The 27517-nt window shown below is 38.0% G+C and overlaps 2 protein-coding genes across 2 annotated transcripts; one reads left to right on the forward strand and one right to left on the reverse strand.

The window, feature by feature from the left end:
• Positions 1-4710: 4710 nt before the first annotated feature.
• LOC113073211 (sialic acid-binding Ig-like lectin 13) lies at positions 4711-18516 on the reverse strand. The gene is made up of 8 exons (XM_026246093.1): positions 18281-18516; positions 18096-18160; positions 17562-17921; positions 8373-8681; positions 8033-8290; positions 7692-7776; positions 7591-7612; positions 4711-5904 (listed from the first exon to the last, which is right to left on the reverse strand). The coding sequence occupies exons 1-8, from the start codon at positions 18295-18297 to the stop codon at positions 5749-5751; spliced, it is 1272 nt and encodes a 423-aa protein (XP_026101878.1). The 5' UTR covers positions 18298-18516; the 3' UTR covers positions 4711-5748.
• A 2430-nt stretch (positions 18517-20946) lies between these two features.
• Positions 20947-27082, forward strand: LOC113073207 (beta-galactosidase-1-like protein 2; the record flags this gene model as incomplete). The annotated part of the gene is made up of 10 exons (XM_026246089.1): positions 20947-21019; positions 21808-21914; positions 24350-24516; positions 24596-24664; positions 25258-25353; positions 25451-25559; positions 25644-25736; positions 25817-25898; positions 26244-26308; positions 26969-27082. Coding segments are annotated over exons 3-10 (792 nt in total), but the record flags the coding sequence as incomplete, so codon positions are not given.
• Positions 27083-27517: the final 435 nt, after the last annotated feature.

The raw sequence follows: 27517 nt of genomic DNA on the forward strand, positions 1-27517 counted from the left end.
TGTTTCTTAATGTGCATGTGCTGTAAGGCTGATAACGAATATTCTAAATTCGAATATGTATTCGAATAGTTAAAAAAAAAAACGAATTTCGAAGGTGAAAATTAATATTCGAATAAAAAAAAGAAATGTGGAAAAAAAATGCCCGCGGTAGTAGAGGCATGGTTGTCTTTTTTAGCGAGTGTGCGCGCTAGCGCGCCTGAGGGTTCAGGTACAGGTCACAGGAGTCGCACTGTCTGGCACAGCATCACTGCTGAAAGTTGACGCGTCTTCATGAAAAATGGCAGCAAGTGCAGAGCCCAACTCGACCGCAGCAGAGAAAGTGAGGTAAAATTGTTGACCTGCGAGACAAAGTTGTAGGCCTATGCAAGCTATTTAAGATTCAGTTAGCATACCACTCAACCACTAGCAACATGTCAGACATGTCAGAAATGTGCACCCAAATGAGCATGGCATAATGTGTGGAACTCCAGCTAAACAGTCACATCTTGACACTTAACGTTACTTTGCATCTCCCGCCGCAAGCTCTTTGTCTGCAACACGACAAGAGGCCATAACGGATAACATAATTTCGTTCATTTGTAAGGACATGAGACCGATCAGTATCGCGGATGGGGCAGGCTTCGGGTAGTTCTGTCAAGCAATGGATCCGAGGTTTGATTATTTTATGTCTCTTTGTATTATTTTGTTCTGTTATTGATGTAATGCACATCATTGACAATATGCGCAACCAGATGTTCGAATAGTTTGAATATTCGTGTTTTTTAGAGGGAATATTCGAACGTCATTTTTAAGCAATTTTTACAGCCCTATTGTGCTGTGACGATTTGCAGCGCGTTTCGTTATGCATGTGATGTGTTGATTTGTAGCGCGTTTTGTTATATGCATGTGTTGAGATGATTTGCAGCGTTTCTTAATGTGCATGTCTTGTGGTGATTTGCAGCGCGTTTCGTTAAATGCATGTGTTGTGAGGATTTGCAACACTTGCTGGTGTTTTTTCAGTTTGCATGTGTTTTCTTAAACTGCAGCGTATTGAGCTTTCTCGGCCACCGTAGGTAGATTTCTCTGTTAATTTGAAAATGAATAAACTTGCAACATTTTATTTGATAAAATTATCTTCTAGATAGTTTGAAATAAGACTATTTTCTTTCATTATCTAACAGTTTAATGTATGTATTTTCATGTGGTTTTCTGCTATTTTATCTTCACAAATCTTTTTTTTTTGTCACTATTCATTTGTAACATGCGTAAAAGCATGTGTGAGCTGTGTGGTTCTTTATCGTGAGGGCACATCACAACCATATACAGCTCTTTAACAGCAACAGAAAATATTTAGAAGAAGTGAAGGATGTTGTAATTTATGTCAGATTGTTAATAAATTAAGAAGTCTTAAATGTAATTTTGTATTTACCATGCCAGAAGATGTATATTTTCCAAGATTTTGTTAATGAGAACATAGATTATGATGTGGATGAGAACCTGTGGCCAAATCCACAAGCAGTGAGGAACACTCCAGCTGACATTTTACTGTATGCCAACTGTAGTATTTTTTTCTTTATCTATTTTAAAATTTTTTGAAAACTTTTTTTTTTGTGTGTAATTTTCACATTTTGTTTAATGATTCAACTCTGTACTTTTCTCTGTAGTCTATTACAATGAACCATAATGAAAGCTACATCATGTGTTTTGAACAAGAATATTTCATGATTGTACTAACAACTACACAGTGAAACTATCTTGTGTTTGGGTGATCTTAAATAATGTTCATACGATATTTCATAATAAATTATATATATATATATATATATATATATATATATATATATATATATATATATATATATATTTTTTTTTTTTTTTTTTTTTTTTAAACAAAAAAACAATGCTTCTGCAAATGCAAGACTTCTTCAAAGATATGAATGCAATATGCAAAGTTTTGAACACTGGATGGCCTGTGTTATAAATTATGACTGTTTTGAGTTTTGTGTCTAGAGTTTTGAAAAATTACATCAAGGTTCTGTTGTTAGTGCAAAAATTATTTTGAAAAAACTATAAATGCAAAAGCCATAATTGGTAATTGGAAATCGTGGTCTAATGGTTAGATAGTCGGACTCACAATCAAAGGGTTGTGAGTTCAAGTCTCGGGCCGGCAGGAATTGTAGGTGGGGGTCGTGCATGTATAGTTCTCTTTCCACCTTCAATATAATGACTGAGGTGCCCTTGAGCAAGGCATCGAACCCCCCAACTGCTCCCTGGGCACCGCAGCATAAATGGCTGCCCACTGCTCCGGGGTTAAATGCAGGGCACGAATTCTGAGTATGGGTCACCATCCTTGACTGAATGTCACGTCACTTTTCACTTTAATGCTCCACAGCTTCCGAATTATGGTAAAAGCCCCTGCTCACACAGGATGCTGCTGTTGTTACTGTGATGATAGTTCTGTTTTGTGTGTTTTGTATCTAATATGTTTGTGCTTTCACGCAACATTACAAATATGATAAAGAGTAGAGAATGCAGCAGATTCAACCAAGATTTGGTGAAGATAAAATAGCAGAAAGACATGAATGTCCAAAATTTAAACACCTTTAGGTAATGAAAGAAAATATTCTTGTTTATTTCAAACCACCTAGAAGATCATTTTATATTTTATACTTTTATTTTTGAGATCAATAACTTCCACCAAAATACACAGTAAATCAGACAAAAAAGTAAAGCCTTCACAAATTGTGATAAACTTCACTGCTTTGGTTTACAAACCTTCCACAGGAAACAGCAGCTGACTGATTAACACACACAACATTAACTTTTTTTTTTACAAACCACAGTTTTTCTCGTAGTTATCAGGTTACTTATGTTACCATGGTTCCCTGAGTAGGGAACAAGACACTGCGTCCTCTAGGGGTCGCTATGGGGAACAGTATACCCATGCCACCATGCTGAGGGGCGTGCAGGCCAGAATCATGGCGAGCACTAAGTACAGACTTTACCATTTCTATAGGAGATGCTCTCAAATGAGTGGGGAGCTTGACCTACCACATGTTCTAATGCTAGAACAGCTAGCAGTAATTTACTAAGCTGAGGGAGCAATACACCCAGTTCTCAATGAGACGGGGCTCAACCTACAGCATGATCGTTAGAATCAGAAGGGTAAGTGTACTGCAAGCTAGCCAAAAACTCAGCAAGAGAGGCGGAGGGAGGGTCCAGTTCACCTGATGCTGCTGAGAGAGCAGGGCAGCTTCTCTTCAACAGGTGGCATCTTCTCATAACCATTCTCATGCATCCCATCGATGTTGGCATAGCTATTTATGCTGGAATCTGTGGATGTGGGATGAGAATGGATTTTATTTTTTATTTAAAAAAAATTCAGCTGGAGTGCAGCAAAATGTGGTTATCTGACATCTGTCAAAAAACTGCAGACATACCCACACTATACATTTCTTATATAAACAAAAGGAAATTATTAATCGGGAGAAATTTCATGTCAGATCCTTTCCATGTTCTCACCACGGCGCAATGCACAGCATACATTCAGCTCCCTCGGCTCAGGAGCAAAACACACTCCGCCCAATCGCTAGATTAAACGTTGCATGCAAAAAATTTGTAAGTGAGATAGAGGCTAAAGCCGAAAGTTTGGTTTAAGCTGGTTTAAGCTGGAAGTGCCTGGTCTCCCAGCCTGACCAGCTAAGACCAGCCATCCAGCTTAGGCTGGTTTTCTTAAGTTCTTTTATTCTATTTTATTTAATAAAAATGTTTATCAGGGGTTTTGAAGCATTTAAAATGTTGCACGCTGGTGATGCCTGTAGACTAAATTTCTGAAAACAAAACCAGGGACATTTCTTAGTTTATTGGTCAAACATCTCACTTGTGATCATTTACCAATTAAAAAACAGGGACAATATATTTCTCTATGTTTTATTTTTTTAATTGTTGTGGTTTCCATATATTAATATCATAATGAATAATTACAATGATGTTTGAGGATCAGATGTACCCCAGTTTATTAATATTCAAAATTGACCAAAAATCACACTTTGAAAAATAAATAGTAAATATTGCAATTAGTAAACAGACTTTACCAAAAAAGCATTAAAAATAGCAATATATTTAATGAAAATAAAATAAATACACAATAAAAAGAACAATTATTAATTAAAACTGTATTTTACATTTTCATGGACTGAGTATAAAGTAATTACAAACTTTCAAGTTATGTTTATGCTTTTGGAAATAGATCTTGATTTTCCCTAATCAGGTTTATTGTTTTGCATTTTAGGCCCATTTTGACCACATAATTTATAACTTCAAACCCCTGCTTCTTCTATCCATAATGTTGTCTTCTACGGTGAAAAATATGTAACATAAATTTACGATGTGCAAAACCTGCTTTTAAATGTTACTCAAATCAAAAGAGAAAGCAGAGCAATCATTTGATTTCATGCTTATTGATGGCACCTGGTGGCAGAGGCTGGTACTGCACGATGACGCTAGCCTTCCTTTTGTCCTCTCGTGATGCCTCTTGGGAGAATTTTTTTTTTTTGAAGACTTAAAAAACCTTTTTGAAGAGACAAAATGCCAATCGTAGCCCTTACACAGAAAATGTATTTCCTAATCAATATATTAAATAATTTAACGGTATATATTGAAAATATACAGAATAAAATAATGTTAATATAAAAATATGTAGCAATATATTTACTTATCATATTGTATTTAATTTTATATCCAGCAAGAAACTTCATAACATGTAGATATAAATGGGATAAGAGATGGTACAGTGTGTGTACAAATATACTTGGGAAGTAGTGGCCTATTGGTTAGAGAGTTTGACTCCTAAGGTTGTGGGTTCGAGCCACAGGCTGGCAATAACATGACTGAGGTGCCCTTGAGCAAGGCACTGCTCCCCAGGTGCCGCAGCATGTCTGCCCACTGCTTTGGGTGTGTGTTGTACATTACATTACATTATACATATTTCATAGATAGCTAAGATAGCACAAGCACACCTGCATGTACTTGAAACTATCACTGTGATGAAGAGTTCAAATTCATCACTTTAAACTTGAATTGATTACAAAATAGATTAAGGATGATAAAACATTTTAAGTTAATGTACACAGCATATATGTGAAACCAGAGAGAGAGGAAGAGAAAGGGAGAGAGCAGAGCCCCAGCGAAGAGAGATCGCTAGACAAGAAAATAAACTGTTACAATCTTCTTTTATCCGTTCCATGTGACTAAAACCCAAAAGTGGACATGAAACTGACTGATCAGCATAGCAAAGCTTTAACCGGTGTGACAATTAACAGACCCCCCGATGTCACATGTTGGCTTACCGTCCTAGATCAAATCAACAATCAACACTTCTGTGCATTTAGAAATTCTAAATGATTCTTTTGTTACAGAAGATAGGTTTGAGACAGGAAAGCAGAAGTTTTTGATCATTTCCAATCTTACACTGTACTATAGTACTTACAGTATTAATGCATTATGAATGCAAAAAGTACCCATTTTTTAATTATTTGAGGGGATTTTTCTCACATAAAAATAAAAAAATAGAGAAAAATGTAGTTGTTGTTGTACAGGTAGTATTGGAGAATTTCCATTCTTTGTAAAGAGAGAGGAAGTGGCAAGAATATGGTTCTGAACATCATACTTTTTGGGAAGTGTACATATGTTAAAACTGATTAAAATGATCAAGACTAATTGTTCATTGGTAATGCACAAACGGGTGTTTAAAACATGCTAATTTTCACTTCAATAGTTTGCGTAGATGCTTTCATCGGGGAGATCCTGTTTGAATGTGTATACAGGGTTAATGATGCAGGTATTCTCAGGCTTTGACTGAAGCTGCTGGCTTTTCACTGCAATTGCAGACACATTGGCATAAATGTCCTGATCTTGGCTTGTTACCTGAAATGCATTGATTAATGAGCTGTGAACTTACTCTTCTCTTACTTATCTCACAACAGGCACAATACAAACAGAAATGAAACCCTTTTTTTAATCAAATAATTTGAATAATATATACAGGTGTATCTCAATAAATTAGAATGTCATGGAAAAGTTCATTTCAGTAATACAACTCAAACTGTGAAACTCATGTATTAAATTCAATGCACACAGACTGAAGTAGTTTAAATCTTTGGTTCATTTAATTCTGATGATTCTGGTTCACATTTAACAAAAACCCACCAATTCATCTCAACAAAGACAATAAAAAACATTTTTAGTAAATTGTTGGCCTTCTGGAAAGTATGTTAATGTACTATACATGTACTCGATACTGGGTAGGGGCTCCTTTTGCTTAAATTACTGCCTCAATTCGGCGTGGCATGGAGATGATCAGTTTGTGGCACTGCTGAGGTGGTGTGGAAGCCCAGGTTTCTCTGACAGTGACCTTCAGCTCATCTGCATTTTTTTGGTCTCTTGTTTCTCATCTTCCTCTTGACAATAGCCCAAAAATTCTCTCTGGGGTTCAGGTCTGGTGAGTTTTCTGGCCAGTCAAGCACACCAACACCATGGTCATTCAACCAACTTTTGGTGCTTTGTGGCAATGTGGGCAGGTGCCAAATCCTGGTGGAAAATGAAATCAGCATCTTCAAAAACCTGGTCAGCTGAAGGAAGCATGAAGTCCTTCAACATTTCTTGGTAAACGGGTGCAGTGACTTTGGTTTTCAAAAAACACAATGGACCAACACCAGCAGATGACATGGCACCCCAAATCATCACAGACTGTGGAAACATAACACTGGACTTCAAGCTACTTGGGCTATGAGCTTCTCCACCCTTCCACCTGACCCTTGGTTTCCAAATGAAATACAAATCTTGCTCTCATCTGAAAAGAGGATTTTGGACCACTGGGCAACAGTCCAGTTCTTCTTCTCCTTAGCCCAGGTAAGACACCTCTGACGTTGTCTGTGGTTCAGGAGTGGCTTAACAAGAGGAATACCACAACTGTAGCCAAATTCCTTAACACGTCTGTATGCCTTGACTACATTCTCAGTCTATTACTTGTGAAGTTCACTCAAATTCTTGAATACATTTTCCTTGACAATCCTCACAAGGCTGCAGTTCTTTCTGTTCGTTGTGCATCTTTTTCTTTCACAGGTTCCCTTCCACTCAACTTTCTGTTAACATGCTTGGATACAGCACTCTGTGAACAGCCAGTTTCTTTGGCAATGAATGTTTGTGGCTTACCCTCCTTGTGAAGGGTGTCAATGATTGTCTTCTGGTCAGATCAGGAGTCTTCCCCATGATTGTATAGCCTAATGAACCAAACTGAGACCATTTTGAAGCCTCAGGAAACCTTTGCTGGTGTTTTCAGTTGATTGGCGTGTCACCACATTCTAATTTGTTGACTTTTTTTTTTTTAATGTGAGCCAGAATCATGACAATTAAAAGAACAAAAGACTTAAACTACTTCAATATGTGTACATTGAATTTATTTAATACATAAATTTCACAATTTGAGTTGAATTACTGAAATAAATGAACTTTTCCACAACATTCTTATTTATTGACATGCAACTGTACACACACACACACACACACACACACACATTTCATGAAAATAATATGGCAGAAAAACATACTTACACTTTTGATTGGTTCTTTATACCTGCATAAACCAAGACAAGAAAACTTTATCTCAAATAATGTATAAAATATTTAAATTAAAAAATGTAGCAAGATCCTACCTTCTGTAAAACATAATAATAAGAAGTGCAAATATAAGCAACAATAAAAAGGCCAAAAGTGAGAGGAAAGCAGTGAAGGTTATGCCTGCAAAAACAAAGACACAGCATTAAAAGTTGTTACTGTTACTGTTAAAAAGTTTATAAAATGTAACTTAAATATTGAGGAATGGGTCATAATGAATGTAATCAACAACAACAAAAACCTAAAAGATTCAAATTTGGTGTGAACAAGAAACTAACTGTTAAGAAATCTAAACTTGTTGAAAAAGTGTTCTAATTTGAGACATGGGCCAAAGTGAAGTGTAACTGATGAAACTCTTCAGTCTCAAGCTCAGACTGACCTGGGACAGTGATCTGCTGGTTTGTGGAGTTCATTGCACCGTATCGATTATGTGCCTCACAAATGTATTCCCCAGTGTTATTTTGTGCCGCAGTGAAGGAAAACACATGTGAGACGTTCAGTTCTTCTTCTACACCTGCTCTCTTCAGGAACCACCTGTGGATCGCAGGAGGGTTGGCATTACTTTGACAGGTGAGGGTCACATTATTACCAAGCCAGACCGAGCCTGAGACAGAGATCCATGTTTTCTTTGGTGGATCTGTGGGCAAAAAATGAAAGAGAGTGTGTAATTTCAAACAAAACAAAAAAAAGCTACAAACTTTGTTGGGTTAAAATCTCACACTCCACACTGAGGATGACGGTCTTGTGGCTGAGCAGGGGTCTGTCATCTCTGTGTAGAGGATGAATGGAAACACAGTTCACTTTCAGCTCATGATGGTGGAACGACGGGATGAATTTCAAGATGGCAGAAACATTCCGAGTCCCATCAGCGTTCATCTGTGTCCTCTGTGTTACATCACCACCTAATGCAGGAGCCCAGTTTACATTTGGAGGCTGACTGGGACAGGGAGCTGGAGCAGTGCAGGTCAGATTCACCTCCTCACCCTCCCTAAGCACTGGCACAGTTACATCCGGCTCAGCCAAGGAATCTATTTGAAAGGAGAATGTAATGGTATTCATTCATAGAAATATTATTTCCAAGCTTGACGTTGACTAGTCGCCGGTCCTAATCAAAGATAAATCTTTGAAGGACTTCCACATTTACGCACCATTTCCGAACTGTTAAAATAGCTAGAATAAAATAGCTTAAAAAGTGAAAAGTTCAAGCTTATATGGGTCATTATACGAAAACATGCCATTTTGTGTCCCTCATAAGAAAAGCTCTGTAAATCTTAATAAACCATAAAAAAAAAAGAATTATAATTTACTTTCCATAATACGTCTCATAATATAAGAATAAATACATTTCTGTTTCTTTTGTTTTTAAAGGATTTTAATCACATTTTTGTGCAAAGCATCTTGCAGAAATGTTGAAAATGGCCTGTCCCTCAGTATGATTTTTCTACTTTTACTTGCTATCGAGGTCAAAAAAGCAAACTGTTCTAAAAAAAAAAAACATATACAAAAAAAGAACAAAAAAAACATATACTTGTATAAAGCCTTAAGTGTCAGTTCAGTAGTCATGAATGTATTTTATTCTTAATGTGTCAAGAAAAAAAAAAAATAATAATTTAGTCGGGTCACTAGGGTCTCATCAACCCTGTTACTTTTTATGAAAACACCTCTTTAAAGATAATGGACTGTTCCAAAAGTTGCATCAGGTCCAGGAAGTGACATCATATGCCTGTCATGAAGTTGATGGTAGAAGACAAGTAAGTGTTCTCTTCTTTTTAATGAATTTTCTTTGAGTTTATGTTATGTCTGTAAGACAGGGACACGCTCATTGTGTCAGCCCTGTTACCAGAAAAGCATACGATAAAAAGTTATTAGTACATATTTAAAAATATACATATATAACAACATTTAAGCCTCTCATTAAGGCACGTAATATGGTGTCATTACCTATTGCTCATGGTTAGTAATGGCCGCCAATAACCTTTTTCGTCAACCCTTGTCAATCCTGTTACCGCCTGGAATGGTAACAGGGTTGATGCAAGTATGTTTTTGTGTGTCTTACCCATGTTGTATACCCAAGAAGGGTTGAATCAAGGGCAACTGGACTTGGTACCTCCATATTTGAAGATATTTCCTCTCATCCAAGGGGTTTCTTCAGTTCTAAATGACTGATGTGGAGTGCCAGGTATTTAACCTCTGTGGGGTTGTCACCCCTGAGCCAACCCTTCTTGGATAACTATGACCTGGATGACTGAGCATTTTAACACAGGTGCATTGGGTTTTATAAATGTGCTTTATAAACCAAAAGTCATTATTATTTTTACTATGAGAAGTCAATAAATTAACAAGGTTGCTGTTTTATGTATTTTTATTTGATTTTGTTAGGATGCCTCTTTCTGCATCTGAGAAACAGCGCAGATACAGACAACGTAGAGATGCTGATCCTGAGAGAAGAGAAGCATATTTAGGAAAAGAGAGGGCAAAATGGAGAAAGGACAGTGACACGGGAAAAAGCAGTCAGTTAGTGAACTAAATGACAGAGAAAGGAGAGCCAAGCGGCGGAACTAGAGAGCAGCACAAGTGAAAAGCAGAACAACCAAAACAGCAAGTGCAGCAATCATAGATCAGTGCATGATGCCACCTCTAAATCCAGAACCAGGTGTAGAGCCAGCACCAGGTCCCTCAAGGTTAGAGATAGAGTAAATAGCCCTAACCTTTTGTTCAATGTTTAAACAAAAGATCCTTTGCCTGTGCCTCAATAAAAAAGTATTTACTGTTATTTCAGCATCTTGTCCTGGTTTGCCGTAACAGAAGACCGGACCAAGACCGATCGGCACAAGCATGAGCCTCACAGACCCCTTCCAGGACCTGGTTGACGCTTTGCATCGCACCTTCACCACTCCTCCGGCATCCCCATCACCTGCGAGCACTTCCGCTGACAACACCACCACTTCCTCACCAGCTGTGCATGCCATTCCCATGGCCAAGCCGGCGCCCTTCTCTGGTTCGGCAGAGGATTGCAGCGGATTCCTGCTCCAATGCTCACTGGTCCTGGAGATGCAACCGCACTTGTACCCCACTGAACAATCGAAAGTGGCCTTTCTGATGTCTCAATGAGACAGTCAGCTCCCCAGAACCAGCTAGCGAGTCGATGATCATCGACTCACTGCTGCTGAACGGCAAAAACAGCTGGCCCAGAATCTCTGCCTCTACTGTGCATCTCCAGGGCATATCAACTCTGTATGCCCCGTCCGTCCTCCTTGTCGCATGGTGAGTGCCATTCTCCCTTCGAAGTATCAAATTAAACCACTCACCTCTATATTGATACTTACTGCCGCTGACAAATCTCTTCCAGTTTCCGCCCTCCTCGATTCTGGGTCAACCGGCAACTTCATTTCCGGTGACCTCTGCTGTCAGCTCAAACTCATTACCACGGCAATGCCGTCAGCCTACCAGGTCCATAAAATAACAGGTAAACCAGTGAGTCGAAGATGTATTCGTCACAGTGTTGGTCCAATAACCCTCCAAACCAAGCTACTTCATAAGGAGGAGATCCATCTGCTGGTTCTGAAGGAATCCACTACTGATGTCATCCTAGGGCGCCCGTGGTTGGAGCAGCATAACCCAGTCAGCTCGCGGAAGACGGGCAAAGTCCTGGAGTTGGGCGAATCCTGTTTCCAGGACTGTATTACTGGATTCCCTGTTCCAGCCAAATTCTCCCCAGAACCTCTACCCGTCTGTACCACATCCATCGAGAGCCCTGTAGAAAAGCAATCCATTACCATTTCAACCTGTTACGCCCCCTTCAGTGATGTATTCTGCCCCAAACGGGCCTCCAAGCTGGCTCCACACCGGCCATGGGATTATGCCATCGATCTGCATCCGGGTGTGTCAGTGCCTAAAGGAAGGATCTACACCCTTTCCATCCCAGAAGAGATGGCCATGGAGGACTACATCAAGGAGGCTCTGGTGCAAGGCTACATCCGTCCATCTACCTCCCCTGCTGCCTCAAGCCTTTTCTTCGTGGACAAGAAGGATGGAGGCTTGCGGCCCTGCATTGAATACCATGCCCTCAACAACATCACTGTAAAATTCTGCTATACTCTTCCTCTCGTCCCAGCTGCCATGGAACATCTACGTGGTGCCACTGCATTTGCCGAGTTGGACCTCCGCAGCACTTACAACCTCATCAGGATACGTGAGGGGGACGAGTGGAAGATAGCTTTTATCACCCCTACTGGATACTATGAATACCTGGTGATGCCGTATGGACTAGTCAACGCCCCCTCCGTATTCCAGGATTTCTTTCATGAGCTGCTCCTGGACTTCCTCCACAAGTTCGTCCTCGTCTACATTGATGACATCCTCATTTACTCGCGGAGCTTAGCGGAACATCATTGCAACGTTGCGGTGGTCCTGCAATGCCTGAGGGCCTTCCACCTATACCTCAAGGCCAAGAAATGCTCCTTCCATCAGCCCAGTGCAGTTCCTTGGGTAAACAATGACAGCAGGGGCATCCGGATGGACAAGGGGAAGGTGGGCACTGTCAGGAACTGGCCCACTCCTACCACCATCAAAGAACTCCAACGATTCCTCGGCTTTGCTAATTTCTACCGGTGTTTCATCCAGAACTACAGCTCCATCACCAACCCACTCACCAGTCTCCTCCGTAATAAGCCCAAGTCTCTGTCCTGGACCCCTGCTGCCACGGAGGCCTTCAACTCTCTCAAAGAGGCTTTCACGCACAGAACTCCCTACGACAGCCTACCACCGGACACACTCCAATCCAGTGCGTGCTTGGCTACCAACCACCGCTCTTCCCTTGGTCAGGAGAGCCCTCGGACATCCCATCAATTGACTACTGATTCCGAGAGCGCGAGAGGGTCTGGGACGTGGCCCACCACCAACTGCAACGGGCCCTACGTAGGGGCAGGATGACAGCCGACCTTCGCCGCTCTGACGCTCCTGCATACCAACCTGGACAAAAGATCTGGCTGTCAACCCGTGACATCCGCCTGCGCCTACCATGCCACAAGCTAAGTCCCAGGTTCATTGGCCCGTTCACCATCACCGAGCAGATCAATCCCGTCACCTTCAAACTCCACCCGTCACCTGAGTACCGATACTGTAACAGACATGCCAAGTTCCATCACCAACCAATCACAGTGCACTCCCTCACCTGAGTACAAATCACTCCCACCTGCTCCTCATCCACCTGCAATCACCAATTCACATAAATACCACACATATGCACCCAGTCAGTGTCCGGTCTCGTTTGCAACAAGGTCTAAGATGCATGCTTACTCTAAGGACTACACTATCTCTCTACTTACCCCTCTCCAGCGATCTCCAGTGTCTCCAAGTCTCCATTGTGCGTGTGTGTGTGTGTCCACTACCTCCAGTGTCTTGAGTTCTCCACCAACGGATCCCATCATCACCACTACCTCCAGCACCATCACCTCACAGTGCACTACCTGCTCCTCTGCTTGTGCCTCAATTAAAACGTGTTTACTGTTATTTCAGCATCCTGTCCTGGTTTGCCGTAACATATGCAGCGTTGTGGCATATGCCATAGCTGTGCATGAGGTGTTTTTCACAGCTCTAGACTTATTTGTTCATCAATGACGTCATCAGCAACTAGCTGACTTCGACTCGACTTTAATCACATAAAAGTCCACTTTAAAAAATCAGTAGTCGTTCAACCCCTAATATTGATATTCTCTAAACTGTAAGAGCAGTTGTGACAGATGTTTAATAGTAACTTTATTGCATGTTTGCATTAAAACCTAAATTAAAGGTTTTAATTATTGTTTAAGTTGTACTGGTCAAAATGACTAGAAATTTTAAGAAAGTTTTTTTTTTGTATTATTACAATATTATATGTTTTTTATCCCATGGTGAGAACAAGCTTCTATACTTTTTAGATACAGATTCAGCAGTAGTTAAAAATATAGTGGACAGTAGTGATGATTGCAACACATTGCATTTCAGTTTCTCAGAGGCAGTTTGCATTGGAAAGCCAAAATTTGAATATCCTGATCTACATCTTCCAGCTACTCACCCAAACTACTGTAACTTGTTAACATATTGTAACATAATAAATGAACAATTAACTCTTGAATAGACAAAATCAAATGCTGCAACTGACCCCATAACAGTTAATGCTTGTGACAATTATTAAAATATAATTAAAATCATTCTTAAATATAATTTAGCATTTTTGTGTTGTTCAAAGACAGGGTCTTCAATAAGTGAAACTGGCTGTATAAAAACAAAGTATACTAAATAATAATAATAATAAATAATTGGTGACATGTATTAGAATACATTTGAACTAGAAAATATTAACTGAATCAAAACCAAGACACTAAAATGTAATAATAGCCTATGACTGTTAACTTTTGTAAAAGTTTACTAAACTAAGGCCAGCTGCATAAACATAGCCACTGTGAAAATACTGTGTCTTTAAGAACTAGTTTGACTTACTAAAAGTGAACCAATATTGTAATCAGTCTTATTTTTCAGATACAAATTAGACAATTATGAAACTGACTTTATAAGTGTGTGTGTGTGTGCCGGTGTGCATGACGCATGTATGCGTGTGTGAAAAAGAGAAGCCGTGAGATAAAGAAATAAGTCAATTTCTGACTGATTGTTTAGTGTAGCCTTTGACACTGTAGACCATGAAGTCCTTATTGTTCAACTTGAACGGTTGATTTGTAGTATGTACAGTAGTACCTATGTAACCAATAGGAGCTTTCGGTTCCCCTGGGGGAATTTTCATCTTCGTCTGCCTCTCTTACATGTGGGATCCCTCATGGATACAGGCCAGTTTGCATGTTAACACAATCTCTTAATTTACATTTATATTTACATTTAGTCTTTTAGCAGATGCTTTAATCCAAAGCAACTTACAAATGAGGACAATGGAAGCAATCAAAATCAACAAAAGAGCAATGATAAACAAGAGCTATAACAAGACTCTTAAATGCAGTACATGTAGCAAGGGCTTTTAAATAGTATATATATATATATATATATATATATATATATATAATAAATAAAAAGAAAACAGAATAGAAAAACAATAGAGCAAGCTAGGGTTATAGGTCTTTTTTTTGCTTTGGTAATAATAAATGAAAATAAAACAGAATACAAAAAGATTAGAAAGCTAGTGAATTTTCTTTTTTTTAAGAAAACAAGCAACAGACTTTGCTTCTTTGGGATGGCACAATCAAGCGATGTTCACTTGCAGAACGCATGCTTCTAAAGGGAACTTAAAAGGATGCTCCACCCCAAAATTCTAGACTGCCAAGTAAATAAAACTGTCAAGGTCCAAAAAATTATGAAAAGCTTAATCAGAATAGTTCATTTGCCATCAGTGGTTCAACCGTAACATTATGAAGTGGCCAGAATCCTACGTGAAGAAATCAAAAATAATGACTTTATTCAACAATTCGTCTTCTCTGTGTCTCTTTTCATCAGCAACATTTTGGAGAATATGAGCTGAACGCAGGCAGTGTACACTCTTCTGTGTAAGCCGCAAGGATCACAAACTGTAAACCTAAAGCCGCCCACTCTTTAATGACCAACAACTGGTCAACAACCTGAATTAGTTTTACTGCTGCTTTGAAAGACAATGGGGCAGTCCTGATACCCCTGTAACAACAGCCTTCAGCTTGAATATTTAACACCTCATTGGAGATATGCCGTGTGCCAGACTGCTTCAAGACCTCCACCTAAAAAATCAGGATGACAGGTCTTCATGACTACAGATCTGTCACCCTGACATCTAATGAAGTGCTTGGATCGCCTTGTGTTGTCCCGCATCAAATCCATCACAGACCTTCTCCTGGACCCCCTGCAGTTTGTCTACAGAGCCAACAGGTCTGTAGATGACGCAGTTAACATGGCCCTCCACTTTATCCTCCAGCACCTGGGCTCCTGAGGAACCTATGCCAGGATCCTGTTTGTGGACTTCAGCTCTGCGTTCAATACAATCATACCAGCTCTGCTACAGGACAAGCTCTGCCAGATGAATGTGCCTGATTGCACTTGTAGGTGGATCACAGACTTCCTGTCTGACAGGAAGCAGCATATGAGAATAGGAAAACATGTTTCTGACCTCTGAACCATTAGTACTGGCTCCTGTCAAGGCTGTGTTCTTTCTCCTTCTCCTGTTCTCCCTGTACACCAACAGCTGTACCTCCAGTCACGAGTCTGTAAAACTACTGAAGTTTGTGGATGACACTACACTCAGTGGGCTCATCTCTGATGGGGAAACTGAGGACTCTGTAAACTTCCAGGACACCATCATCACCCAGGACCTCAAGTGGGAGTTCAACATCAGCTCTCGAATTAAAAAATAAAACACAGCAGAGGATGTACTTCCTGAGGCAGCTGAAGTTTAACCTGTTAAAGACAATGACAGTTTACTTCTACACTTTCTTCATTGAGTCCATTCTCAACACCTCCATCATCATCTGGTATGCTGCGGTCACTGCCAAGGAGAAATGACGACTACAACGTGTCACCTGTTTTGCTGAGAAAGTAATCAGATTTAACCTCCCATCTCTTCAGGACCTGTACACTTTCAGGACCCTGAAGCTGGTGGTTAAGATTAGGGCTGACACTTCTCACCCTGGACACAATCTTTCTGAAGCACTCCCATCTGCCAGAAGACTGCGGTCCATCAGGACCAGGACCTCACAGCACAGGACCTCACGTTTCTTTCCATCCGCAACTGTCCTTATCAACAATCCCCATGACCCATCAGGGCTTCTTACTCACGCCCGTGGACATTACATTTCACATGAAAATAAATAAATACAAATAAACACCTTACAAACATACAAGTTGTTTCACACGTGTTACATTAACACACAACTCAGGCTGCTAAATTCTCACACCTCAGACTGTAAGCATCTGCACTTTACATATTCTGCACAAATGTAGAGTTAAAGCTGCAGTGTGTAGATTTTCTCACTCACCCCTCCCTTTAGAGAAGTTAAAGTGGCTGACACAATTAAATATGTCATTGGTAAAGAAAGCAGAGAGCATTGAGATTTCTTTACAAATGTAAATTAAGGAATTATATTTACTTTATTTAATAAATCTATGTTATTGCTAATGTTAATGTACTTGTTCATCATTGTGTCAGTGTTTTATTCGCAAGAACAACAAAATGATGAAACGCGGTCTGTAAAGCCATTTGCCCGTTTAAGACTACTGTAAAAACATAGTGGCGACTTCAATGTAAGGGGACCCGCGGTGTTTGTAGATATAAATTGCTCAATCTAAGATAATAAAAACATAATGGCTCATTAAGTAAGGTCTTTATATACCTCAGAAAACATAGTTATGTATATTATATTGCATTTCTGTAAATAGATATCGGTACAATATGGGAATACATTTGTACTCTAATGTAAAGATGGACCATGTAATATAGACTGAAGTGAATTCTGGAGGATAAAGAGCTGCTATTCTTATTTTGTTGAGAAATTTTACAGAAGATTGTTTAATTCTTCTTCTTAGTGTTGTGTAATGAGTGATACAGTGTGCTTGCTGGCTGACAGCTTTGCTAGTCTTAAATAATAATGATTTGACTGAAGAATGGGTGTTTTGGTAGTTTTAGTGAATTCTGAATGTGAAATTTACTGTTTAGCTAAAAGTTGTTTAGGAGAACTGTGAGAAATGTTTTAAAAAGTAAGTTAATATTGAGCAATGGGTCCTAGAGACTGTAAAAAAAACAAAAAAAACCTTGATTGAATTTTTGTAGACCTACTTGTATATCTAGCTTATCAATTGTGCCTTGTCATAGCTCTTGACATTTTTCTAAGTTTTGAGGCCATGAACAACAATTGGTGCTGATAATGTCTTGGTTTATTATCGAAACATTTGCTCTGTCTTACCTGACACATTTATATTCACAGCTGTTGTTTCAGTCGTGTTGAAGGTGGTAGATTGAATCCTGAAGAAGTAGCGATCTGAATGCTGGCTGTTGAGGTTTCTCAGGACAGAAGTGCAGTTCTTCTTTCGTAGGTCACCCAGCACCTTCACCACGGGTTCCTTCTGACGGTGAGCGTTGGTGAAATTAACTGTATCATAGAGAAACCACAGAGATGCTCGTCTCCATGTAACTGTCGAACTCTCAAGAATGCTTTCTTTCTCCTTTGAAATGTTGAATAGGCAGGGAATCAGAAGACAAGAGCCACTGGTGCTGTTCAGAGTTTTGGGGTACGATACTTTCAGAACTGACTGACACCAAGCACCTGGAATACAAATGTGCTATAATTAGACTTAATAATAACTAAAAAAAATATAACACATACACACACACACACTCATATGAATTTACTGTATGTTTGTGTGTTTAAAATTAATATATAAAATTAACTTTCTGGTTGTCAAACTTTGATATGTAAATAAGAAATAAATGTACCAACCTGATAGAATAGAGCTGAATACAAGAAGATCTGCAGCAAACATTCTGAGAGTCATCTGAATTGAGCTGTGTTTTTAGAAACAAATTTAAATGTACATGATATAAGCATAATTTGTTGTCTGTCCTGACAATTGCAACAATTTACAATTAAATAATTTCTGATTCAAAACAAATGTAATGGTTTACCTCAAGAAGTTTTTCATGAGCAGCCCAGATACACCAAGAGTGACCTGTTGTTTCAGTTGAGGTGGAGTCACAGTGTCTCACCGGAAACTGTAGTTCAACTTCTGCCCATTACAACCAATACAGTTCACTTTTACAGCAACAGAACATTTTACGAAGAAGTGAAAGAAATTGAGGTCATTGTTAGATTGAGATTAGATTACATGTTGCAACAGTCCTGATATTCTGTGAAACTTCCCCTTTTGCAATACACAGAAAAAAAGGTCAAGTTTGGAATGACACAAAGGTCATAACCTAATAAATGAATAAAACATAAATAATAAATTAAACCGATTTTTTTTTTTTTTTTTTTTTTTTGAGGTTAATCCTTTTAAAGCTGTCCAGGAGTCTGAACAGCAAATCAGACAAAAGTGAGCAGCCTTTTCTTCATTGGTATACAATTCTGCACAGGAAACAACAGTTCTTAACATGCTGAGGCAACAAACTTGAAAACAGGCAAAAACAGAGACAGTACACAAACTGCAGTTTCTCTCATAGCTACCACTAAACATCTAACACATTCACGAGTTCACACTAACATATAATATGGTAGAGCAATTAGTAGCATTTTTAGCATTTTGTCCACAGGAAGGGCTCTTAGCTCAAGATAGAACCCAGAGAACCCAGAGATCCCCCCCCCCCCAAATTATATATGTATACCCAAATTGTGCTTGTTAAGGTGATTAGCTGACAAGCTCCAGCTGGGCCAGACTGATTGATTATCTGATCGTGCTCCTCCTGAACCTTGTTAATAAAACATCATTTACTGAGCTGAGTGAAATTTAGCAAAAAGAAGTGAAATTTAAAGAGGTCTTATAATGCTTTTTAAACTTTTTCTTTCTCTTTGGAGTGTTACAAGCTCTTGGTGCATAAAGATGATATGTAAAGTTGCAAAGACCAAAGTCTCAAATCCAAAGGGATATTCTTTAAAAGTATAGAATTGTCCACACCCCCTAAAACAAGCCCCCACACCTCTGCATCACAATGTGGGAAGATTTGCAAAACGCCCCCCAAATGTCCAGCAAAGAAAGAAGGCATAACTTTTATTCTCGCTGTTGCCTCCGGTACCTTTTCGTGGAGAAGCTGTGTGTTTCATTGTGAAAGTGAAACTACTTTGTTTGGCCTTCCAAATGAGAACAATATCCGTTTTGTCATGCCTAGAGCAGATCTGTGCTGGGCGCTGAGGAAATACATCAACTTCACACTGTGGACCACCCAGATCGGCCTTCACTGTGGATGAAGTGGAGTCCAGCCCGGTGTCATCACATGTGGTTGCCACAACCACTGGCCACTCCTTTATTCTTTTTTATTTATTTTTATATATCTGAGGAACAGACCATCTTTGAAGACCTCTTTATACTGTAGCTAAGGATGGAGATGTGACCAGATTTGTGGACTATGGACATTCACAAGACATCAAAACATTTACAATTGCAGGTGATAAGACAATATATAGGACTACAACTACCTCCCACTGAAGAGTTTGTTTAGGAGAGTCTTATTTTAATCAAGCATTTTCCATATTATAGGTCAGTGGAAGAGGTGTTTGTGGAGGGGAGTGGTCAGCAGCAAGGGAGACCTACTAAAGATCAGCCAGCAAGGTAGACGAGGAGGGATTGTGTGTGCATATATGTCTATATGTGTTTGTGTGTGTGCATATGTGTCTGTGTGTGCGTGTGTGCATATGTGTCTGTATGTGTGTGTGTGCATATGTGTCTGTATGTGTGTATATTTGTTTGTGTGTGTGCATGTGCATATGTGTCTGTATGTGTATATGTGTCTGTATGTGTTTGTGGCTTATTTGGATGGAAATTAAGATTGGATGCACCAGTTTCTAACGGAAATGTACATTTCAGTTGAAAAGAAAATCATAATTTAATAGAAGAACTACTTTTTTTTCCATTTTCCATTGTGGTACACTAGCTGTTGCCATATGGCAACAATTTCCTAAATACCCCCCAAAAATCTGTTTTGATTTGTATAATTGAAGTTATTTCATGTAGGCTACTATAAACGTATTTAAAAATATATTTAACGTTTAGAATATAATACATTCAATAAAAGCCCCTTTCCTCAAATCTTGCCCTGGAGGTCCAATGCACTGCAGAGTTTAGCTCCAACCCTGATGAAAGTCTCCTGCCTGTGATTTTCTAATCACAAAGACATTGATTGGCTTTGATTAGCATGGTCAGGTGTGTTTGATTAGGGTTAGAGCTATACTCTGCAGGAAAGTGGGTATTAATAGCAAAGGCAATTTATTCCATGCAAGTGTAAAGTCAATTCTAAATGTATGGGGAAATATTGTACAGTAATTCCTATTGAGGTATTCTGATCTTTAACATAAAAATTATTAAAAACTTATTTGGCCTAAAAAAAAATATCAATGTTTAAATGTACTGACAGGCTTAAAAAATCAACTGACAGGCTTAAACTTTCACAATTTAAATAGAAGCGAGGATAAAAATTATAAGTTCTGCAATTAAGCATATCCCCATTATCTGTGTGTGAAAAAAAACAAACAAACAAACCAATTACAATCAAACAAATGAATGAAATATAAATGTGAATCAAAACTTTAATTTATGTAGGTAGGTTATAATCTTTATATTATCTAGCATGTCTCGTCTGTAGTGTCAGTAGATGTCGCTCAACAACAGACTGGGAGCTGAACCAGCGCTGGAGCAGTGACTAAAATAAGCTAATGTGAGTGATTTATTTATTACGGTACAGTAATATAACGTAAGATGTAAAGGTTAACGGTTATTTAAAAGGGTTGAGCCTTTCATTATGTCCTGTCCCGACGACGTCCTGTTTTAAAAGTAACTTATAAAGGAAATCATGTCGAGACAATCCAAGGGTAGTCGATACACGAAGTGTCCATGTTACGGACTATTTTGATAATATTTATATGAACGTGCCTTCCTATTGACTCTTATGTGCTTTTTTGAGTTTGTTCTGTCCACATTAGCAAATGATCACCAATCGAAACAGTTTCTGTAAGTCAAGTAGCCTGCAGAAGAACAGACAGAAGTTGTGAATGATTTACAGTGGTGACGAATTGTGCTTTCTTGCAGTTTTCATTCCAGAAATAAAATTGAGAATTTTGCGTGATGTTGCTTTTGTCAAAATAAGGGAATTTATGATTTTTAGGCAAACAAACCATTTTTGCTTTGTTTGTTAAAGAACTGGAACTGTGAACGTTGAGTGGTGTTTTTGTATGGAATGGTTTACACCACAGGGTGGCAGTATGTGGTCAATGGGGCAAAAGCCATTTTGCTTAAAGAGTTGAATAAATAATTAAATAACGTAAAAAAACAACACATTTAAGAAATAAAATAAATTTAATTCACAATCACATATATAATAAGATATGGTAGCCTATATACTAGAAAATATGATTATATTTAGTCCTCCACCCAAACCACAACAACAGCAGTCTATATGTTTGTTTGCTCCTCTAAACAAAGCCTGCCTTGTTCTCTTTGTATCAGTGTATTCTGGACTTTGCTTCATTGATTTCCCTTGATCCAGCTGGTACAGTGGCACAGCTTCGATTAGTGCTCCTCTCTGAACAACTGCCAGTGTAACAGTGTTGTAGGTAAGACTCAATAATACTGCTAATATATCAATTACACAGCTTGGTTTTTATGTATAGTGTATGTTATTTTGAATTGGACCCATTTGATACATTAGATTCAGTTTGCTCAGTGTTCTAACAAGTTTAGTTCTGTTGCTAACCCTTGTGAAAAATAATTACACTTTAACATAATTTTAAAAAGTACTTTTTATATAAATAATACTTTAAAAGAATGCACTTAAATGTTAACTGAATGCCATGCTTTATAATTAATTAATTAATTTACAGTTAAGTAAAAATGCATTATAGTGTAAGTTTAAATTAAATGCAGTTCCTTGAAATTTAAATATTTTTTGACCCATTTAAATACATATTTGTAATTTCATAATTCTACTGTCCTTTAAATGTGGTTAAAGTGCCAAATGTACTGACAAACATTTATGATAACTAAAATATATGCATTCCTACTGAAACTTTCTAAAATAAATGTAAAACTACTGTTAAAATTAAAATTAAGTACTTTACGCATACTTTGCTATTTTAGTTAACACATCAAAATAAGTGTACTTCAAAGTCTTAAAAAAGATGATTAAACCTGAGGTTAATAATGTTCTTTAAAATACATTTTTAAAGTGCCCCTATTATGGGTAATGAAAGGTTCATATTTTGGTTTTGCGAGTCCCCAACAACAGGTCGGCATGCATGCAAGGTCAAAAACACTTTTATTGTTTTATAATATGCATTTATTTTTACCTTACTTGTTCAACGACTCCCAAATGTTTAATCAAATTTTTCCAAACTCCTCCTTTGCATGATGCAAATCTGAGATGATTGGTCCATTGGTCTCATTTTAAGTTCATCATGTCTGTAATGACTAATAAAGCAGTGTTTGTGAGCAGTGCTACTTTTTGTACAGTGTTAATGGGGAAACATATATTTTTACCGCTTCAAAAGCGGCACTTAGTGGCAAAGAATGAATTGACATTTTCATTCAGACCAGGCCCGGCTGCAGGATGAAATGACTGAGGGGGCATGTGAAATTGTTAAGGGGGCTTAACTTTATTACACCATCAATGATTAATACACACTGAGATCTCACTTTTGCAACGACAGATTTTTAAATACAGCGCTCCCTAAAACACTCCATATGCAACTGCAGGTAACCAGAGCTGAAACTGAATTGCTGATAAGAACACGTTCAGATATTTGCTCGATGGACACCGAATGGCGCGGGGTTGGATAAAACCACGCCCCTTGCTTTAAATTTAAACAACTGTATTTTCCATGTGACTTAATACCCACATCAGGAGATCACACAGTCGACAAAAGATAAGCCAGCGTCATTTATTATGAATAATTAACCCTCTCACACTTAAGTTAAAAATATTCTAACTGACTCCCGAGAGTAAGATTTTTCAAACTTACTTACCATGTCATCAACTATCCTATATTCCGATTCTCAAATATGTGTAAGTGAGTGTGTTTGGTCATTTAAAAATCTTTATAACAATAGAGTAAACTTTATAGTTAGCATACTTCCACTGTGTTTATCTGATATGAAAAACACACGTCGGCAAATTATATTTGAATATTTTAGATAGTTTTTGCTGCTTTCACATACTCCAAATGTAGGCTATTGTTTTACCAGTGCTTATGTGTAGCCTATTTAAACGTATGCAATCTAAAATAAACAATATTAGGTTGAAAACACTGCATAGTTGTGATATGACAGCGCTGAGCTCGTCCGTCTCGGGCTCAGTGCCAACCAACGCGAAAGACGTTTGAATCTGGCAGTAACGAGTCACAACACTGAACATTCTAAATCCCATGGGGATAAGGTTAAATTATTATTTAACTCAAAAGGTTGAACATTTTATTTTTAACCATGAATACAAAAATGAAACAGAGGGGGCACAAGTCAGATCTGAGGGGGCATTGCCTACTTTTGCCCCCTTGTGACGCCGGGCCTGATTCAGACCAACACGAAACATATACTAATGTTTCATGTTGACGTCAACATGAAACGGCTTGGGATTCGTTTTAAAAAACGTCTGGTTTCAATGATTCAGAGTCGACTCTTTCTTTTTAGAGACAATATCTTTATACACAGTGCACTTTCAGATTTAAAACTTTGCAGGCTGTTTTCATTCACTTAGAGCTGTGTTACACACTGCATGAAAAGTAATTTTCAAAAATCCATAATAGGGGCACTTTAAATTGACGTCATTACAAAGTGCACTTTTTAAAATTGTCTACTTGTGTTAAATATAGTCATAAATTTGCACTCTCTTTATGCACTTAAACTGCCTTTTATTTAACTAATATCATATTGTCTGCATGTTTATTAAGTGCACAGTCACTACAATTGAGCACACTTCTTTTTAGCATGTGTGTGAGCATAAATACAACATTTCATATCAAATACTCTGTCATTTTTAATAGTGTTGTTCTTTCAGAGAATGTCTGAGAGACAGGGACTGAGGGCAGACTCCACCCACTTCACTTTAGATGGAGCCCCATTTCGGATTCTCGGAGGCTCCATCCATTACTTTCGGGTCCCCAGGGCATACTGGAGAGACCGGCTGCTCAAACTCAAGGCCTGTGGTCTCAATACTCTCACCACGTAAGACCACAACAGATTTTTATTTTCCCATCAGAATCTTCTTGAATGTGAGTCATATTTGTCATGTTTTGTCTGTCAGGTATGTCCCGTGGAATCTACATGAACCAGAGAGAGGAGTTTATCTTTTTCAGGAGGAGCTGGATCTTGAGTAAGGGATATTGCTTTGTTTGTTTATTTATTTAGATGTAATTTATTAATGATATTTCTGAACTATAGTATAAGAAGAAGAGTTTTATGTGAGCCGAGGAAAATATTAATAGGTAAATGCAGAGATGTAGAGATGCTAGAGGTGTTGCCTGTGTTCTGGGGGATTACTGCACCAAATCAGTCTTTCATATATGACTTGTAAATTGTATGTAAGGTGGATTCTTGCTTCAATATAAGTGTTTCTTTCTGGGTTTTTAAAACCCCACAATAACACTAATGGTCAAAAGTTTCAAATAATTACCTTTTTTTCACAGTTTTAAAATAAATATTCTTTGCTCACCAAGGATGCATTTATTTGGTCAAAATACAGTAAAACATTAGTATTGTGAAATATTGAAAAAAAAAAATATTGTATTTTTTTACAGTATGTAATTTGGTAACAAAGCTGTATTTTCACCAGCCAAACAGTTCTTTTAAATGATAGTAATATTTCAGAACATAACTGTTTAATGTGTATGAACTGCAGTGAAATTTGCCTCAAGAATAAACATTTCATATCACATCCCATTTTAACAAATCTTTGCATCTTTCAAGGGCATACATTCGTCTCGCAGGGGAATTAGGCCTTTGGGTGATTCTGCGTCCGGGGCCGTACATATGTGCCGAGTGGGATTTGGGTGGGTTACCAAGGTTAGTGTCTCACCTGTTATGAAAACGTAAATTTGTTTCTTTTCTTTAGTCTCTTTTAATAAAATATATTTCTTTTTTGCTTACCTTTTTTAATCAGCTGGCTGCTGCAGGATAAGAAAATGAAATTAAGAACAACCTACTCTGGTTTCACAAGTGCTGTGAACTCGTACTTTGATAAACTCATTCCGAGAGTCACACCACTCCAGGTCAAATATGTGTTATTTGTTTCAATTGAGTTTTTTATTTGGTTGGTTTTGGTCTTGAATTTGTCCCCACTGCTCTCCCTGCAGTATAAGAATGGAGGCCCTATTATTGCTGTTCAAGTAGAGAATGAATATGGTTCATATGCAAAGGATGAGCAATACATGTCATTCATCAAAGAGGTATGACATGAAATTAAATAATCATTTACTCTGCATTATGGTGAGCCAGTTCTCACAAAGTTTGTTCTCATAATCAACAGGCGTTACTGTCCCGGGGAATCTCCGAGCTTCTCCTCACATCAGACAACCATGACGGGATGAACTGTGGAGGGGTAGATGGAGGTACAGTAGCATTCATATATCCTTCATGGAGTGTCTCCACTGCTTGTTAATAATCTGATAACTCAACAGTATGAATACAAGGGAAATAATCGAATTGCATTTACACTACTTTAAAAAAAATGTTTTAGAAAGAAGTATCCTATGCTGGCTAAGGCTGCATCATTTGATCAAAATACAGATAAAACAGTAATATTGGGAAATATTATTAAAATTTTGAAAAAACATTTTCAAAAATTGAAATATCAAATGAAATATTATACTAATATTTCAAACTTTTGAACATTAGTGTAGGTAAGTAAAGTTCTTTTACCATAGATTATATCTGATTGTCATCTCCTTTAAAAGTCTTGCAGACAGTGAACCTACAGAAACTGACGTTTGGTGATGTACAGCATTTAGCAGAATTGCAGGTCAGTAAACAATTTTAGAATGTTTTCAAATCTGTCCGTATTTACAATTTATTTAGTTAAATGACTACAGTGTTAAAATACCAACAGCTGTATTTTTTTAGCACGGATATCTACTAAATCTGCGATATATCCTGCAACTCTTATACTGTACTTTCTGAAGATGAAGTATGATTAAGAAATATGGGTTAAGACAAGGACATCCCTACTTGTTTGTAAAATAAACTTTACATAAATGCAGCCTACTACAAAAAGACAGCCCAAAGTAGGGTAGAGTGGTACCACTTATTTTGTTTTCGATACGATACCGATACTTTTAAAGACCAGTATCATTGATATCGATACTGATACAATACTTTTAAATTACAAAATTTGTTCAATTATTTAATTACTAAGAGTAAAATGGGTAATAATACCCACTTAACATTATATTTCAAATGCATTTTAATGTCAGTATATTCTTTAAATACAACTTATTAGGTTACTTTGTTTGTTTACACGTGGTTAAAATATGTTTACTGTAAGTGGTGACCATGGAAATCTGCAAATATATAGTTGAACTAAGTCACTTTAGTAAAATCATGATTCAGCTTCATAAGGGACTGTCAGATTGATACTCCCATCTCTAGTATAAAAGAGATTTGAACATGTTCTTGGCTGCAGCCACAGAAGCCGCTGATGGTGATGGAATACTGGTCTGGCTGGTTTGATGTCTGGGGGGAACCTCATCATGTTTTCTCTGCGCCAGGTAAAGAATCTTCCTCATCATGCTTCAAAGTGAGAATGTGGACATTGACACAGATGAACAGACCAAATAGAATGGACACTTTGTTTCTAAGCTTACATTTTGCTTGATACAATGCCATAATATATATGAATGTATAAAAAAGCAATCCATTTACCTTGCGCAAATTGCCTTTCCTTTTGTCAGTATACACTCACTGGCCACTTTGTTAGGAACACCTTGGTAGGTACTGGGTTAGACCCCCTTTTGCCTTCAGAACTGCCTTAATTCTTCATGGCATAGATTTAACAATGGTGTTGTAAACATTCCTCAGAGATTTTGGTCCATATTGACATGAGAGCATTTGAGTAAAGTGAACTCATTGTCATGTTCAAGAAACCAGTCTGAGATGATCTGATCTTTGTGATATATGGTGCATTATCCTTCTGGAAGTAGCCATCAGAAGATATGTTCACTTGTAGTCATAA

The sequence above is a fragment of the Carassius auratus genome, unplaced genomic scaffold (assembly GCF_003368295.1).
Source record: "Carassius auratus strain Wakin unplaced genomic scaffold, ASM336829v1 scaf_tig00011616, whole genome shotgun sequence".
In the NCBI taxonomy this organism is placed as follows: domain Eukaryota; kingdom Metazoa; phylum Chordata; class Actinopteri; order Cypriniformes; family Cyprinidae; genus Carassius; species Carassius auratus.